General features: G+C 36.4%; 1 protein-coding gene across 4 annotated transcripts in view; it reads right to left on the bottom strand.

Moving 5' to 3' along the window:
• Tfb4 (transcription factor B4) overlaps positions 1–19639 on the bottom strand; it is a 171705-nt gene that overhangs the window by 128549 nt on the left and 23517 nt on the right. For all 4 annotated transcript variants that reach the window (XM_090413539.1, XM_090413538.1, XM_090413536.1 and 1 more), the window contains exon 3: positions 4834–4940. In XM_090413539.1, the coding sequence (XP_090269665.1) occupies positions 4834–4940 (107 nt within the window). The remainder of the gene's footprint in view (positions 1–4833; positions 4941–19639) is intronic.

Below are 19639 nucleotides of genomic sequence, written 5' to 3'. Positions count from 1 at the left end.
ACAATTTCCACCAGACGCCATTTGCACATAACATACTTCTTCCCAGGCTGCTGCAATGTTATACTCCTAAGAAAATTAAAGGACTTCCAGTAGCTTCTCATTGACAAGGAATCAGATGCTTGCACTCCTCAACAATCCTTCTGAAGACTGTGCGTAAGTACAGTCTTCAAGTATACGCCTTGAAGGCTGTAATCACACCCACGTCCAATGGCTGCAAAAGTAATATAGTGTTGGATGGTAAATAAACCACCTTAGCATCCAAGACATTAGTATGTAAATCTTCATGTTTTGTTGGATGCCAAGAGCAATGTCAAGGACTAAAACAACTTTATCAGGCAAGTCATTTGTAGAACAAAATTTTGCCGCCTCCAGACAAAAATGAAGTGTATCATTTGGTAAAGATTGTCTAGGTCACCCATGCTTTTTTTTTTTTTTTATAAGGATACCAGACAACAAACAAACTAGTCTTAACAATGTCCTTCATAATACGGGGTGTCTATGTGGTACACCAATAGTTTAATTCGAATGTGGCTGATGCATTACCACCCAACAGCAATGTAAATTGGTCTTTTACAGCCTTAAAACCAGGATTAGATTTCTCTTCACAGGCTATGTATGTCTCATCTCATCCATGTTGGAAACAAGTCAGAGGTGTAGCCACCTTCAATTATTTTCTAGAATTCAGCTGGATAGTCATTAGCTGCAGAAACAGCACTAGCTGCTTCACTAGAAATTTTACCATTGTACATTTTTTATCCAATTTTTGAATTGGAGAAGAACATTGACCTCCTGCTTCCCACAAATGACTTCTGCATCAGCTTCTTCATTTATTTCACTAAACAAGGACTTTACAATGTCCATGATTACTGCTTGAGTTACAGGAATATTGTTCCGATTCATATCATCGATTCACAGAAGTAATAATTTTTCCATTTCTTCACTCCTTGAACATGATGTGCTTGACTTTTATATAAATAACTCCCACATGTGAACACTTTGGTTACCATTGTTTAAACTGTAGAAGGTGTTAACTTTAATGCTTTACACATATCAAAATGATTCTCACCTGATTCAATGTGTCAAACCACTTTCCTTTTTAAGTCAATGATAAGTGATTTCCGCTGTTTTTTTAGCTGAAGAAGACATTGAATTGGCTCTACGTTTAGATGGCATTCTTAATTTATTGTTTAAATACTAATGTTAGTAAAACCTTCACTTTTTTAGCAGTCATTACAATGTGGTTCACGGACAACCAAAATGTAAACAAACTTATTTAAGTTAAGGGATATTATATCCCATATTGTTTCTTTCCAAGAAGCCTTTGGCTCTTCATTATAATTTGTAAACAAACTGTTTTGTAATCTCTACCCACAATGCCATAGAATATAAAACAAACGACAATTATAAACATTGCCAACATTCTGTGTTTATGATTTTGTTTTTGTCTTTTTTTGTTTGTTTCTGATTTTTTTGCTGTTGATTTTGAAATGTTTGTTCATTTGAACCTTTGTAAATAGAAGAAATGTAAAATGAGACCTTCCTGTATACATTTTTTTTAAAAGAGCATTTTTATCCCATTCACCTTATCATGAGCCTAACAATTCAAATATATAAAAATACTTCAAAAACAAACAGTTACAAAACACATGTAAAAATTATTTGTGATGTATTTATGCAAAACAGAAGAGTGACTAGTGTGGTAAGGAAAGCGAAACTGAAATATGAGAGGAGATTGGCCCTAAGATACAAAGAAAATCCTAGGAAATTTTTTTTTAGCTATGTGGCCAGTAAGAGGAGAAATGACTGTGGAAGAATGATATTGTGGGATAAAAATGGGAATAGAGTGACTGATGCAGAGGACAAAGTGGAATTGTTCAATGAACACTTTATTGGAGTATTTTATTCTAGAGGAGTCAGTTTTAATGCTAGAGGGATAGGGCAGGTTCGAGGTTTAGAGGTACAGGAGGAGAGTGTGTTTCAGATACTGAGTACTCTGGATGTCAGTAGAGCTTTGGGACTGGATGGTATTTCACCATGAGTTTTGAGAGAATGTGCTAGGGAACTGACAGTGCTTTTAACCTGGCTTTTCAATGTGGGTGCGAGAAAGGTGCCCAGGGAATGGAAGGAAGGCAAGATAGTGCCATTGCATACGGGTGGTAACAGACTGGAAGTGTCTAATTATAGGCCAGTTTGTGTGTCATCAGTAGTTGTTAAGATCTTGGAGAAAGTAGTGAGGGACCGCATACAGCATTGGGCAGATGAGGGTAATGTTATCTGTGAGAGTCAACATGGATTTGTGAAAGGGCGCTCTTGTTTTAGCAATATGCTAACCTTTTATAATAAAGTTACAAGAACATTAGATGAGGGAAAGGCATATACTACAATTTTCTTAGACTTAGCAAGGCCATTTGACAGGGTGCCACATGATAAGCTGATATTTAAGTTGCAGCGCATGGGTCTGGATGTCAGATTGGTCAACTAGATTCAGGATTGGCTGTCTGATAGGTATCAGAGAGTTGTGTATGGTAGAGCAGTTTCAAGGAGGCAGAGGGTTACAAGTGGGGTCCCACAGGAACCAGTACTAGGACCTATATTGTTTAACCTTCATATCAATGACATTGCCAGTGGATTGCAAGGGGATATTCAGTTGTTTGCAGATGATGCGAAGCTGGGAAGGATTATTAGTAATAGTGCAGATGTGGTAGTCATGCAAGAGGATTTGAATAAGGTAGACAGATGGGCAAATGAATGGGAGTTTCAGTTTAATGCAGCAAAATGTAAGGTCTTGAGGTCTGGGAAACATTGAGAGGAGGAGTTATACTGGAGGAAGTTGGGGAGACAAGAGATCTGGGGTTGATGATCGATAGAAACCTGAAATTTAGGGGACATATTGCAAAGATGGTGAAGGTAACACAGAGGATTGCTCCAATTATGAGAAGAACATTGATCTGCAGAGATAAAAGGGTTATCATTCTGTTGTATAAGTCTCTGATCAGACTACACTTAGACTATTGTTCTCAGATTTGCTCCCCAAGATTTGAAGGGGATAAATTAACTGTGGAAAGGGTACAAAGACGGATGACAAAGATGGTTTCAGGACTGTACAATTTTGGTTATGAGGATCGGCTGAGGAAATGTGGACTGCGTAGTTTGGTGGATAGAAGAAGGAGAGGTGATATGATTGAGACTTTTAAACTGTTGAGAGGTGGTTACAGGGTTGACACTGGGGAATTCCTTCGCTTGGTTGAACAGCGGGAAGGAGTGATGACAAGAGGCCATCCCTGGAAGTTACGAAAGGAAACTGTGAGCAAGAGGGTGAGGAGTGGTTTCTTTGCATGGAGGGTGGTTGAGCCGTGGAATTGATTGCCTGATACAGTGGTGAGAACGAGAACGGTCAATGAGTTTAAGGAGTGGTATGATAGACTTTGTGTTTCTTAGGGGGACTTCCCCTCGATGAGTCTTGACTGACTTTATATTCTTAGGAAGGACCTCCCACGATGAGTCTTTTGACTCCATGGAGGCCTGAATAATAATAATAAAATAGCAAATCATCTATATCAGGCAATAATAAACATGAGCAAGGTAGGGAGTACCAGTACACAAAATCAAGTAACTTTGCCTCAAGAAATTCTTCTTGAAGTTTTATTGTGTTTTCCCTAAAAATCTCTTTCTTTAAATGAAAAAATAAATTTACATAACCTATAAGATTGTACTGCATGAAGCAGGGGAAGTAAGTGAAAGATATATTGATAGGATATATAAAAATCAAGGAGGGGGGGGGGAGACCACTCCTTTACCGAAGAGTTTGATATGTTTATTTTTAGGAAGAAATTAAGTTTACTTCATACTCACAGTCAAGATTAAGAGATACAAAATTATCAACACTGGACTTATTGTAATCATAGCAAACACACAAACATATTCACAAAATCAATAAAAATAAATTGCATAAGAGTTTACAGAATACATTACAGAACATCATATTTAGAATTTTTTTTGTAATAGATTTCACGGTTTGATATGAACACAGATGATTAAGAAAATAACTATTTATTAACTTAAAAGCTAATTTTTTTTTTTTAACCTAGATGGCGCCATATTAGGACTTTAGTCCTGTGTTGCACGCTGCAATTACTATTACTAGCCCCACTGTTACATCGGATTGTGGTTGTTTTGCATTTGTAACAAACTTTGTGTTGTGTGCTCTGAAGATGCTGGATATAATACCAGTGAAATATTAGCTTTTAAGTTAATAAATAGTTATTTTCTTAATCATCTGCGTTCATATCAAACCGTGAAATCTATTACAAAAATGTCTGATGAACACATAAGCCTATCCACGCGTATTTAGAATTATTTAAACAAAAAAGGGGAGGAAAAAGAAAAATATGATGTTCTGTAATGTATTAAAATTCATGCATTTTATTTGATTTTACTGCAAAATGCATTTAATTCTTATGCATTTTGGCTTTCATTCACTCTCTCCAACCAACAGGCTGTGGAGCCAAATCCCACCATGGAATAGATGTCTTTAAGTTATAGGGTCCAGTATGAAACCACCAACTTTGCTTATAAGAGTCCTAATGTTGCCTTGAAAAATATTTCTCATGTTTGGTCTTTAGAGCAGGGACTTTCATCTCACTCAGAGTACGAACATACTGTAAGTTTAGTATTTTATATGTTGGATTCACATTAAAAAATAAAGTATTATCAAGTATAAGTAAAATAAATAAATAACTCTTATATGCAATGACATTTATAAAAACAGATTCTCACACTCATTATATATACATAGAATTAATAAATGTAGTATGGGTATGACGATGAAATTACCATCTGTGAGTATGGCATCCAATCACTCCTAATCTGTTCTTTGGATTCATCATGAGATGCGAGTTACAAAATACCATTATTCCATCCAGACAGTGAGATATCACTCCCTGAAAGTAATCAAGATTTAGATAAGTTGATTGGTCTGTATACAGGATATTTTATTTAACATATAAAAAAAAAATGAAACTTAGTGTAAATTAATGCCTCAAAGAAAAAAAAAATCTGCCAGTAAACCTCTCATTAGAGACACTTCACAGGTTATTTTAACACATTGACTGCCGTAATGTTAAAAAAATTTGTGATCCCCAGGCCAACTTCTTTTTGTTTTACAATTTTTACAATTTTACAATTTTTTTACTTCTATAATAGGCCACCTGTTGTACATGTAGTTGAAATTCTACTGAGCTAACTATATAAACCTGTTTACCAGGACCCAAATTTCCATTACCCACAAGCGGTTCATTTAGATATGAATCATAGGTGAACTACGCAGCCTTAAAGAAAAATCTTTATGCGAATCAAATATGATTCACGCAACGCATTGGAAAAATGTTGTGTGAATCGTATTTGATTCATACGGCAGTCAACGTGTTAAAGTATGGTGAAGTTACCAGATTACTTGACTTTTTTTTTTTTTTTTTTTTTTTTTAATTTTGAGAGAAAAAGAAAAATCTGAAAGGGGTGGGGGAACCAAACTGATGCCAAGACAAAGACACCACTGAATAGAAATTAGCTGTGTAAATTTGCCCTTTGGTTACAAATATGTAAGTTATCACCACAGCTGTAAAACAGCGCATGAAATAAACATTTTGTCATTACAGGCCAACATTCTTGCTTTCTTGATTTTCAGAAAGCATTTGACAGTATTGACCAGAAAGTGACATTAGCAGTTCTGGAATCCTATGGAATTGATAAAACACTAACAGTTATATTAAAAGATGTTTATAAGAATGCAGTTGCAGCAGTTAGAATAGGTGATGATTTGGTTTAAAATAAGCAGAGGTGACAGGGAGACCCATTATTACCAAGCATTTTCATCGCACATTTAGAAAGAGCAATGGATAAAATGAAAGAAGATGCCAAAGGAATATCTGTACACGGAATGAGAATTAACAATCTGAGATTTGCAGCTGACATTGTTATTATTGAAGAAGACGAAAGAGAACTACAAAAAACACTTCTTGTTCTTCTTCTACAGCTTCTCCCACTTAAGTGGGGTCACTGTTTGTTATGAGTCTCCTCCACACCTTCCTGTCTTGGGCTGTCACCACATCCAAGTTCTTCATCTTCAAGTCCTCTTCTACCAGCTCCCTCCATCTCTTCTTTGGCTGCCCACACTTCCGCCTTCCTTGCACATCCATCTGCATGACCCTTCTTCCCACATATTCGTCCTTCCTCCTCATCACATGACCAAACCATCTCAACCTTGCCTCCTGTATTTTCGCTCCTAAGTTCGTAACTTTCACTGTTCCCCTGACATAGTCATTTCTCAGATGATCCTTTCTGGTCACACCGCACATCCACCTAAGCATTCTTATCTCTGCTACTTCCATCCTGCTGATGTTATTTTTCCTCAGAGCCACAGTTTCTATAGCATATGTCATAGCTGGCCTCACTACTGTCCTATAAATTTTGCCTTTCAGATTGATCGGCACCCTCTTATCGCATAACACTTCAGCCATCTCCCTCCAGTTCCTCCAACCCACTTGTATCCTGCATCCCACTTCCTTCTCAGCTCCTCCATCTTCTTCCACTGTTGAACCTAAGTATCTAAAGTCTCTCACCTTCCTGATGACATTTCCTTCCAGCTCCAGATCTGTCTCCTGGCCGCCACCGCCCACTGCGCAACACATATACTCTGTCTTACTTCTGCTCAGTCTCATACCTCTCTCTTCCAGTACTTTTCTCCATCTTTCCAGTTTAGTTCCTGCTTCTTCTCTTGAATCTACACACAGCAAGATGTCATCTGCATACAACATTGTCCAAGGTGCATCTTCTCTCACCTCCTCTGTTACCACCTCCATCACAATATTAAACAGAAACGGACTTAATGCTGACCCTTGATGCAAGCTAACTGTTACTTGAAAACTTTCTGTCTGTCCCAAACAGGTCCGAACACTTGTCTTCACATTTCTGTACATTTCCCGCACCAACCTGACATATATCTCCGGCACCTTCTTCTCCCTCAGACACCTCCAGACTTCTTGCCTTGGCACTCTATCGTATGCTTTCTCCAGATCAATAAATACCAGATGTAGCTCCCTTTGTTTCTCTCAATATTTTTCCATCATCTGTCGTAACCCAAAGATAGCATCTGTTGTTGATCTACCAGGCATGAAGCCAAATTGTTCCTTTGCAATCTCCACCTCCTCCCTCAATCTACCATCAAGAACCCTTTCTAGGATCTTCATTGTGTGGGACATCAACTTTATTCCTCTGTAATTTTTAGTCTTGTGCATCCCCTTTACCCTTGTAGATGGGAACAAGAGTACTCTCCCTCCATTCCTCGGGTATATTTTCCTGTTGGCAAACTTTCATGAACAGGTCCCACAGCAGGTCAATTCCCTCTTCCCCCAGTGCCTTCCATGCCTCCACTGGAATTCTGTCAGGGCCCACCGCTTTTCCATTCCTCATCCTCTTCATGGCCTCCGTCACTTCCATTCTACTGATGTTCTGCACCATCCCCTCAGAAGGCTGCCCATCTCCTCTGTGAGTCCTTGCATTTTCCTCATTCAAAAGTCTCTCAAAGTATATTTTCCATCTGTTTCTTATGTCCACATCCCTCCATAATACACTTTCTTCAGCATCTTTGATCTGCCTCACATGTAAGATGTCCTTAGCTGCTTTATTTCTACATTTCGCTAGTTGGTAAATTTTTCTCTGTCCTTCCTTTGTTTCTAATTGATCATACAGATCTTGATATGCCATGACCTTCGCCTGTGCCACAACTCTCTTGGCTTCTTGCTTTCTCTCTTTGTACACCTCTCTATCCTCTTCCACTCTTGACTCATCCCACTTCTGCTTTGCCTTCCTTTTAGCTGTCACTGCCACTTGTACATCATTATTCCACCACCAACCCTCCTTCTGCTCTCTAATCTTTCCAGATGTCTCACCAAGCACATCGATTGCACAGCTCAGGATTACTTTTGAATTATGTTTCCACCAATCTTGTACACTTTCCAGTCCATCCAAAATCCTCTCTAACACTCTCTCCCTAAAATGATTCCTCACACTTTCCTCTTTTAAGCGAAACCACTTAATTGTCTTCATCCCATGGCAACCAGAAGTACAGCAGTCGGTGTTGTTGTGCTACTTGATCTGTTGGAATTACTTTACAATTTGTCACAACCTTAAGATGTTTTCTTCTAGTCAAAATGTAGTCAATTTGTGAGCTGTTGTTACCACTTCTATATGTTATCAAATGTTCTTCCCTCTTGAAGAAAAACGAGTTCACAATTGCCAGATCAAACGCTACTGCAAAGTCCACAACCCTCTATCCTTCCTAGTTCATCATTCCCGCTCCGTGGCCACCATGCACCCTTTCACAGTCTCTATTCTGTCTTCCTATGTGCCCGTTCAAGTCTCCTCCGACAATCACCATCTCATTTTCTTCCAATTCCCTCATTTCTTCATCTAACACGTTCCAGAACTCATCTTTTTCCTCTGCTGTACAACCAACTTGCGGGGCATATACACATAATACGACCACCTGCTCTTCTCCAAGACCCAATTTCATTCGCATGATCCTGTCGTTCCTTCTACCCACGTCCAGTACTTCACCCTTCATTCTGCCACACACCACAATTCCTACATCATTTCTTCCCTCATTATTCGCTCCAGAGTAGAACAATTTATATCCATTAATTATATTCAATAACTACAAAAAAACACTGAAACTGTTAAATGAGGAAGGGAAGAGATTTGGACTTGTTATGAACTTTGAAAAAACAAAGACAATGGTATTTGGTGAGAAGAACATGAAACAAAAGATACAAGTGGATGGAACTGATATAGAAAATGTAGAACAATTCACATATTTGGGAAGTAAACTGACATATGACTTGGACTGTAAAAAATAAATAAAGAATAGGATTGCAAAGGGAAGTACAAATCTGAAGGCAATGGATAACATCTGGAAAAGTAAAGTGATCAGTCTGCAAACAAAACTAAGAGTATTGGAAACATGCATCTTCAGCGGTGTACTGTACGGATCTGAAACGTGGGTAATAAATAAGGAATCAAGAAAAAGAATGTTGGCATTTGAAAGAACTTGTTACAGGAAGATTCTAAGAATAGGATGGGTACAGAAAATCACCAATGAAGAGCTCTATCAGAAGATACAACCAAAACAGAATCTAATGCAGAAGATTATAAAATGGAAGCTGCGATTATTTGGACACATCTGTAGAATGAGTCAGGACCGGAAGATAAAGACATTTATGTTTGGTATTTTGGATGGTTTAAACAGAAGAGGTAGACCACACAGAAAATAGATAGAGGATATAAAAGATTGGTGTGGAATGGGTTTACAAAAACTGCGACACTGTGCACTGGACAAAGAAAGGTGGAAGAAGATAGTGAAACAGGCATCAGACATCAACGGGCAGTGAGCCCATGGTTCGTGGTGGTGATGGTGATGACGATGATTCTGATTTACTTACTACAATAAATAAATATTTATTATTAAAAGCCATTGAAATTCGTAGAATGCTAGATACATGAAGCAAGCAAGCATATAAAGATCAATTAACATGTTCATTGCCAATTGTTAATTTGTGAATGAAGCTATGTTATGTAATTTATTATTTTTCATTCACATTTAACATTGCTTATTAAATATTAATCATGGTTTATATAAAATTGTTTATTTTCCCTTAATTAAGAATTACTAATTAAATATTTATTCAAAACTTGACCTATTATTAGTTTATAAAATAATAATATGTTTAGAATTTTGTGTAACTAAATATATGTGGTGTAACGTAAAGTGTGAATTTATATTTAACTGTATACGTAATCAAAAAGTTAAAGAAGTAGCTTAAATATTCTGTTGTTTTATTTTGTGAAATATTTAATGTTATGTAATCACTCATGAATAATAATAGACCATACATTACATTAGCGAAATGTTTACGTGCAGTCTGTTGTCATGGAGACGCACGCGTAAACAACCACGAGTGGAGTAGAGCGTGGCGTTCGAACGTAAGGCGGGAGTGAAGGTCAGATAGATAGATATATAGAGAAGAGTGAAGGTCATAGATAAGAGGGATATAGAGAAGAATTATTATTAAGGAGGAGAAGAGAGTTTTGCGGAACCCAGATTATATAATCCTCAGGGCAGAGATTTATGAGTATAGTGTTCGGAAGTGAACCTATAAGTAGTGAAACATAAAGTTTAATGTTATAAGCGAAAACTGCTGTTGTTATGAAGAAAGGTTGATACCGTAATCAGATAAAAGGAAACTGGACAGTCAATGCGAAAATTCTGATTAGTTCTAGTTAATCTGGATTACGATTAAATTCTATGTTGCCCTAGGAAAAGGTTATATTGATTACTTGGAGAAAAGTGAACAGGAAAAGATATTAGTACCTAATTACTGTTGTTTGGAATAGTGAAGTGCGACTTACAGTAATACAGTTTAAACTATGGAGAATATTGGTTATGTGTGTTCCGCTAATGTTAATTAAGTTAATTCATAAGTGCTCTCTCAATAATTTGATGTATTGAAGAATTTGTCTGGTAAGAGTAGTTGTATAAGTTTCTCTATTCTAGCATTAACTGTAATATACCTCCGATGCTCAAGGTCCGGGAATATATTTACTTGGAATATAGCTTACGTAGTTTATTGCCTGCTGTGAATATAAACATTGAGCTGAAAGATTTGTGAAGACTGAATAAAATGTGAAATTGTTATATTAACTTGAGATAAGAAGATTTGTGTTTTTGAGACTGTGAATAGTATATGAAAGTTAGAACATTGAATTAGCATCAGTGACTTAAGAAGATGTGTTAAGTTAATTGTATAGTTCCATTTCAAAATAGAGTTCTTGTATTTTGTTAACCATATCATATATTAAATGTTTTATTTTGTTGATCTAAATATTGTGTTTGCCTGAATTCCTTATTATTGCACCATTCATAAACATTCGAATCTTGCGGGAACCCCAAGTAAAAATGATAATAAATGATTCGGCCTAATGAGATGACTGTTAACTTAATTTAGAACTGATCCTACTATTTATATAGACTAATCTAAGAATAGGGTGGCGCAGTATAAATATAAATTTCCCTACTTTTGGATCGGTGATCATTTCATAATTAGTTGTATTATTCATAAAAGTGACTTGAAACTAGATAGATTTAGAACACGACAGAAGGAGCCGTCACGACACAATCATTTATGACAAAATGTCCCAAGGCCATTCAGAATTATCTTGCCAAAATGCCTCCACATCGACATGATTCGATCACCCAGGCCAGACTGAGTTATGCAGCATAGAAACATGCAAGTCTTACAATGATTAAAAGGTGGCAGTGGCACATATGCAAATATTGGTTTGATGCTTTAAAGTGTCAGTAGTAGCACTGAATGTGTTAAACAGAATGAAATACCTGAAAAAAAAAAAATATTGCATGCCATGTGATACATACATTACCAGAGTTATCAAAGTTTTTTTTTTTAGTATAAACTAGGCATATTTACAACTCAACACCATTCACTAGTCACAGCAGAAGTATCATAAAAATGAGCAACAAAGTAAAATGGCCATATGGACCTTGTATAAAACACCATCTCATGCTGTACTAAGCAGAATCAGAAGTTCAAATGCACTAGGAAGTACTACAATATTAAAATTCTGATCAACTGAGAAATATACTGAGTTCAGCGGAATGGCATCAGTTACTGGATGGGAAGAATATTGACAGTGCATGGAAAGCATTTAAAAAATACTTAAATGATGCAATATCAGAATGTGTCCCTAGAGTTCAAAGAATAAATAGGGTAGGAGTCAAATAGATGTGCAATCTTATTAAGCAAGAGATTCGTAAGAAAAGGATGATGTGGATACTGTGTGCATAAGGATGATGTTCGTCATAAAAATTATAACAGCAGGCCAGAATAGTCAACTGAAAAACTAAATAAACACACGTAAAACCACAGTAATAGGTTTTTTTAATACGTAAATATTTCGACCTAAGTGTCTTAGGACATCATCAGTACAGTTTGAGAACAATAATATAATAATAACATACAGATAGGGCACATGAATACAATGGAATCCAAATGCGTGCAGCAGCAGTGCTTTCTAGCATTAAATTTAAAAAATAAAATTAAAAATAAAAAAAAATACATTAGATTAAATTAAAATTGAATTATTTTACACAATTTTGTATGACAATTTCCCATACTTTAGGAATGGCAAGAACGTCATTGCGGTTTAGATTGGGTCTGTGAAGTAGGGCATCAGCACTTTCTTTATATAAACATTCATGTTTGTATGAAGATCTGTGTAGAAGTTTGGTCTTTTCCCAGTGGATCCTATGGTTTGGGTTTTCAACACGGAGTTGAAAACCCAAACCATAGGATCCACTGGGAAAAGACCGAACTTCTACACAGATCTTCATACAAACATAAACGTTTATATTAAAAAAAATAGAAGAATGTGCTGAAGCCCTACTTCACAGACCCAATCTAAACTGCAATGATGTTCTTGCCATTCCTAAAGTATGGGAAATTGTCATAAAAAATTGTGTAAAATAATTCAATTTTAATTTAATCTAAATAATATAATGTATTTATTTATTTATTTATTTTAAATTTTTTATGCTAGAAAGTGCTGCTGCACGCATTTGGATTCCATTGTATTCATGCGTCCTATCTGTATGTTATTCCTAGTATTGTTCTCAAACTGTACTGACGATGTCCTAAGACACTTAGGTCGAAATATTTACGTATTAAAAAAAACCTACTGTGGTTTTACATATGTTTATTTAGTCATGAATCTCCACAGGTTTCTTTATATAATCCAGTCAACTGAAAGTTGACTATTCTGCACATTATTCTACAAAAGGCAAATTATGAGTATCAAAAGAAACTGGCTCGGCAAGCTAAAGACAACCCACAAGAATTCTATCGATATGCTGCAAGTAAAAGAAAAAATGAATATGAAAGAATAAATCTTCTAAATGCAGATGGTGTGAGGGTAACTGGTGAATGCAACATTGAGCTCACTGCTATTTCTTCACTGGATGAAGAAACCCAGGTGTATGAGAGCTGTTGCAAAAACTGAATAAAAATTCAGCAACAGGGACTAATGGGATATCAGCACATGCTAAAAGAGTGTTCAGCTGAACTTGCTATTCCTTTGACCAGGATGTTTAATATGAGTCTCAGAATAAGGAAGATTCTACAGGAATGGAAAGAATGTATGGTAATTCCATTGCACAAGGGTGATGCAAAGACCGATGTATCCAACTATCAAACAATTAGTATCTCAGGAGTGGTGGTAAAGACTTTGGAAAAAGGTTAGGGCTCGCATTCAGAAATAGGTTGACAGGGAATCTCTACTTTGACATGTTACAGGTCGATGTTGTGAATTTGGAATAGGCATACAAACAGCTTTTATGCACTGGTAGGCCATCCTCTCATTCACAATGATGAGATCTTTGAGCAACATGGCAAACCCCCAAATGCAGCTTTCTTCTTTAAACCGTCTGTCAATCTTAACAGACAGAACGTGTCTTTCTTTATTGGTGACTTTAACAGTCACAGTAGTGTCTGGAGTTACCTGCAAGATATGATACGAATGGAGAGGTCGTGTTGGAATGGGCTGAATCATATCAGTTATCTCTTATCCACGATAATAAACATCCTCCTTCCTTTTACAGCAGAAGATGGAAGCAGGCCTATAACAAAGATCTCATCATTGTGAGTGAGAGGGTGGCCCACCAGTGCATAAAAGCTATTTGTATGCCTATTCCAAATTCACAACATCGACCTATAACGTGTCAACTACTAGCAGAAATTCGACCACAAATTGTTCGCTTTAGACAAAGATATAATTTTGAAAAGGCAAACTGAGAAAAATTTTCCAATCTATTAGATGAGAAAATCAAGAACATGAACCCAGTTCCAAAGACCTATGACCAATTCATTGAAGCTATTTGGATATGCTCCCAAGAAGCCATCCCAAAAGGATGTAGAATTAACTATTACCAAGGATTAACTCCCAAGATAGAATACTCAACTGATAGAATACTGCAACTTATTTGAAAGAGATCCTTTTAGTGATGAAACTATAGCAAGCAAACAACAGGTTGTTACATCTCTATCTGAAGCAAAACCCGAACAATGGATAAAGTTAATGAATGAAATAGATATGGAAAGAAGTAGCCAAAAGGCTTGGAGGCTATTTAGACACCTCAGCAATGACCCAAATAAAACTTCGACACATTCTAATATCTCGACAAATCAAATAGAACACCAACTTCTTAAAAGTGACAAACCTATAAATCTGGTTCAAATACAAAAGACAGGACTTCAAAGGGAATATGGAAAAGAAACAAATATTTTTCCAAAGCTTTTACAATGAAAGAACTTAATAGGGCAATTAAAATTTGTAAGAAAGGAAAAGCAGAGGATCTGGATGAAGTTTGTATTGAGCAAATCAAGGAATTTTGTCCTGCGACCAAAGACTGAATTTGTTCAACAATTGTACTAATACCTGCAAAATACCCAAAGATTGGAGAAGAGCCAGAGTTATTGCAGTTCTCAAACTAGGGAAAGATGCAAGTGATCCCAAAATTTATAGACCTATTTCTCTATTGTGTCATCTATATAAGCAAATGATCCTTGAAAAACTAACAAGGATAATTGATCCACTCTTAATTCTTGAACAAGCTGGCTTTCGAACTGGGAAAAGTTGTACATTGCAAGTTCTTCAACTAACACAATATATTGAGGATGGTTTTGAGAACCGGAAAATAACAGGGGTAGTTTTCATAGAATTAACTGCTGCTTACAATACAGTAAACTACCGCATTAAATAAACTGTACAAAATGATGAAAGATTATAAGGTAACTCAACTAGTTAGATGCCTTCTTCAGAATCGAAGATTTTTTGTTGATTTTTAAGGACAACATAGTTGTTGGAGGATTCAGAAGAACGACCTCCCTCAAGGCAGTGTTCTTGCCCCAATGCTTTTTAACATCTATCTATACAAATGACCAGCCTCTCCCCAAAAATTGCAAAAATGTTTCATCTATGATGATGATCATGCCACTGCCACTCAGGAAGATCATTTTGAGTGTAGAACAAAAGCTGTTTGAAAAATTGATTGAGCTTAGCCCTTATTATAGTGAAAACCAGTTGAAACCTAATCCCCTAAAAACCCAAGTCTGTGCATTCCATTTAAAGAATAAACAGGCAACAAGGAAACTATAAATGACTAGTAACTACAAGGAATAGTATTCTCCAGAAACTATCCAGCATTACTGGGGAACAAAAGCTCAAACAATAAGGACCACTGCCGTGGCTCTGCTCAGCTGCAGAGTATGCGTGCCCTGTGTGGTATAGATCCTGCTATGCTAAGCAGGTGGATGTTGCCTTAAATGAGGCATGTAGACTCGTTATGGATTGTTTGAGACAGCACCTTGTGAAAAAATCTACTGTTTGGCTGGCATAGCACCTCTAGACATTAACCGCAAGATGGCAGCTAGAAATGAGAGGCTGAAGGCATCTGTATCTACAGACCATCCTCTATTTGAATATCAACTTGCCCATCAATGGTTAAAATCCAAGAAATGTTTTCTTCATACAACTGGAAGCCTTACTGAACCACTCCAAAATTCAAGACTAGCCTCATGGAAGACAAGAAACAAATTTTGTAGATGTCAACAGATGAGAAATTTTGTTGATAGGAAAATATGTGTGAATGAGATGATACTTCTTCAAAATTCTATGAATCGCTTCAGAGATGCCAGAAATATAAGGGACTAGAACCCTGAGGTCTGTTAAAGAATCCTGAGGTGTTGGAATATAGGAGTCAATTATCTGCTGGATTTAATGAGGGTTCTAACCATTTAATTCCATTAAAGTTTAAATAGTGAGAAGTTCTTGTTATAAGCTTGAGGGAGAGGAGCATACCTTATGTGCTCTATTATTAAAGACTTTATAACAGCAATTTTTTGAGAGGTGTGATGAACAGACTTTTGATGAATGTATCTGCCAGTAAACATAGGCTTTTGATAAACACTGGTTGATAAATTACAAGCTGTGAGCATAAGAAGGATGTTCAAGAATGGTAAACTACCAGCCTTTTCTTTTTCCATGGTGACTTGAATGAGTGGGTAAAGGCTCTTGATGTGTTGTAAGAAAGTGGAAAATTCATTTTCAGAATGAGGCCTCAATCTTGAACTGTAGGTTATGTCCCTTTAGTTGTACAATGGACGATTTGATTAATGCGAGATCTAATGATTGTGATCTGGCCAAATGCGACAACAAAAATTTGATTGACCTTCTAATGTATTTAGTGTATTTATGATGTAATTTTTTTTTCCTTTTTAATTCCAATATCATCATCATCCTCAAATTCCTGACATGAACCCTCAAGGGGGTGTACAGGATATGATAATACTACATGAAAAAACTTACATCATTACTAACTTTCTAACTACAATTTTCCTCCAAATCAATTTGTTACCTGTCAAGACTACAATATTATTCAATATTATATTTCTGTCTTCTAAGGCACTTTTTACTATCAACCCACCTATACCTTGGTCTTCTTCTGGGTCTTTTCCCTGCCAACCTGGCAGAACACTTATTTTGCTAATCTTTCCTCTTTCCATTCTGTTTAAGTGACCATTGAGATTAGCTCTGCTAAACACATTCCTGGAAGCTAACAATGTCAAGTTCTTTCCAAATATCCTCATTTTTAATATGATATTGCCATTGATGCCATCTGTTCACGCCACTAATCTTTCTCAGGACTCTCATATCGGCAGTCTTTAGTCTTTGATGTCTTCTTTCTAACCCAGCCCTCAGATCTATAAGTTAAAATTGGGTTGAGCACTGTCTTGTATACAGCTAATTTAGTGTTTTGATTTCTCTCTTAATTTCTCTCTTATTCCATATAAATTTATTCAATTGACTTCCTACCACACCAACTATGTTGATTCTGTTGTCTATTTCCATATTTAATTTACCATCTTCATTAAAAATCGTGTCTAAGTAGCTGAAATGTTTTAGTTGTTCTATAGGGTCTCCATTCACACTGCAGTTGATATTTTAAATGCTTCTGCCTATTTTCATTGTCTTTGTCTTTTTATTGCTGACCTTCGTGCCATATCTATTACAACAGTAATTCAATTTAGTCAGGGAATCAGGCAGACATAACAGATTTATTTAGAAGTATAACATCATCCACATAAAGCAAAGAGCTGAGATTAACATTTCCAATTTTGATATCAGGTTAATACCACTTTCCTTCATAATGTGATCCATATAGATAATGAATAACAAAGCAGATAATGTCCATCCTTGTCTGACACCAGATTTGACATTAAACCATCTTCCTGTCCTTCCTTCAATTCTAACTGCTAACTTACAACTCAAATAAACACTAAATATTGCTTGACATAATGCTCCATTGACACCATACAACTGTAGCACTTTGAACGGCTTCTCTCTTGGCACCCCTGTCATATGCCTTTTCCAGATCTACAAAACTTAAATACAGGACTTTGTTATATTCCCACTATTTCTCAACTATTTGTCGTAACATGAAAATTCGATCCTGAAGACATCTATTTGGCCTGAATCCAGTTTGTTCTTAACCAAGCATTCCTTTCACAATCCTTGACAACCGTCTCTCAAGTATACCAGCATAAATCTTGTCAGGAACACTCAGTAGGAAAATATCTCTGTAATTCTCACATTCAGTTTTATTTAATTTTTCATATATGGGTACTATGAGAGCTCTACTCCAATCATCTGGAATTCATCCCTCTGTCCACACACTTTCAGAACTATGTAATGCAGCCACTCCAATTATACCTCCATACTTGAGTATTTCTGGTCTATTCTAGCTGCATTTCTGGCTTTTGATAGCCTTTTCTACTTCATGTTTTTTTATCACTGTGCTGTCACTGATTGTATCAATTAGCAATTTTCCGAAGTAATTACTCCATACATCAAGGATATCGTTTTCTCCAATTTTCATGTCACCTTTGTCATCTCTAATTCCTTTTACAGCACTCTTTCCTCCATTTCTGAACTTTTTCAACAACCTTCAGAATATCTTGCAACCTTCTTGATATTTGTTTCGTATATTCTTATCAAAGTCTCCCCATGACTTTTGTTTAGCCACTTTTACAGTGTTTGCCTTTATAACATTTGTCTCTGTTTTCTCTAAGAACACAAGCTGACTTATTTTCCATGGAACTTTTGATATGCTTTCTTCTTTTCCTGCACTGGCTCTTTAACTTCCTGTGTCCACCATACAGGCCTGATTTTTCTATCCTTGCAGACAACCTTACCACATGCCTCTCTGTTTGAATCAATGTTTTCTGCAGGGCTTGCCACTGAATCTCCAAGGTTTGATTCCTGTTCTCAAACTCTTTCATTTTTTCTTCAATAATCTTTGTGTATTTTAGTCTACAGTTCACATCTGAGAGCTGCTCAACTTTTATTCACTTTAAAACTTTCTTACATGCTATTCTTTTCAACATGAAATTCAATTTTATCCTGCTCAAGATTAAATAGTGATCACTTCCAATTTCAAATCCTCTGTACACTCTGGTGTCCTGCACCAGGGAGAAAACATCACTATCAACAATAACATAGTCAATGAGCCTTTTCTTATTCCTTGCCTCTTCTCTCCATGTGAATTTGTGCACATTTTTATGTTGGAACATGGTGTTAGTAATAACCAGTCCATGTCCTGAGCAGAAATCCAACAGGTATTTGCCATTATTAGTAGCTTTGCTCTTTTCTCCAAATTTTTCCAATATTTTTGTATGTCTGACAATCATATCCTACTCTGCTATTTAGATCCCAACAAGGACAACTTTTCTTTTTATTGTGTCAGTTGCTTTCTCTAAAAGCCTCAAAAAATTCCCCCATTTTTACCTTAGTAAAACTTTCTGTGGAATCATAGTCACAAATAAGACTCATTGTCCAGCTCCCCATTCTGATATTTGCCCACATCACTCTACTTGAGACTGCCTGCCATTCAAGAAGATTAGCCTCACATTTAGTGTTGAATAATATAGCTACTCCTTTTACTTGATTGTCATTGTCTGAATATAACATTTTGTATTTATTGCTCAGAAATATCTAACAAGTATTTGTCTTTTTTTTTGGTTTCAGTCACCCCTATTATGTCAAATCGATACTTATTCAAATCCTCAGCTAGCTCCATTTCTTTGCAATTCAGGCTTCTTATGTTGATAGTACTGATCTTGAATTTTGGCGATGTTGAGTTGGGGTGTTTCAGGATTTTTTCCAGTAGCTGACTCTTCGCTGTTCACTCTGGATCTCTGGCAAAAACAATTTGAACCTTGTTTAACCAGGCGACACTCCAGCTGGCATGAAATTCTGTTATGTTGTACCATCATTTTATATTGTGGTTTAAGCGAATAAGGATACAATTTGGTCGGCTAAATCCCAGATTTCCAGCTCATCCTCATTCGTTCAGTATACAGGTAGATACCTAACAGGGCGCACCACAAGACGGTGAGGATTGGATATTAGGTCAGAAGCCCTGGTCATCACATTCCTTTAAAGGCTATGTGGAGGTCTC

Source organism: Typopeltis vanoorti, chromosome 24 (genome assembly GCF_054136105.1).
Source record: "Typopeltis vanoorti isolate ZY-2024b chromosome 24, IOZ_Tvanoo_1.0, whole genome shotgun sequence".
Classification (NCBI taxonomy): domain Eukaryota; kingdom Metazoa; phylum Arthropoda; class Arachnida; order Uropygi; family Thelyphonidae; genus Typopeltis; species Typopeltis vanoorti.
Note: the sequence above shows the minus strand (reverse complement) of the source record. Positions and strands in the feature narration are given on the sequence as shown.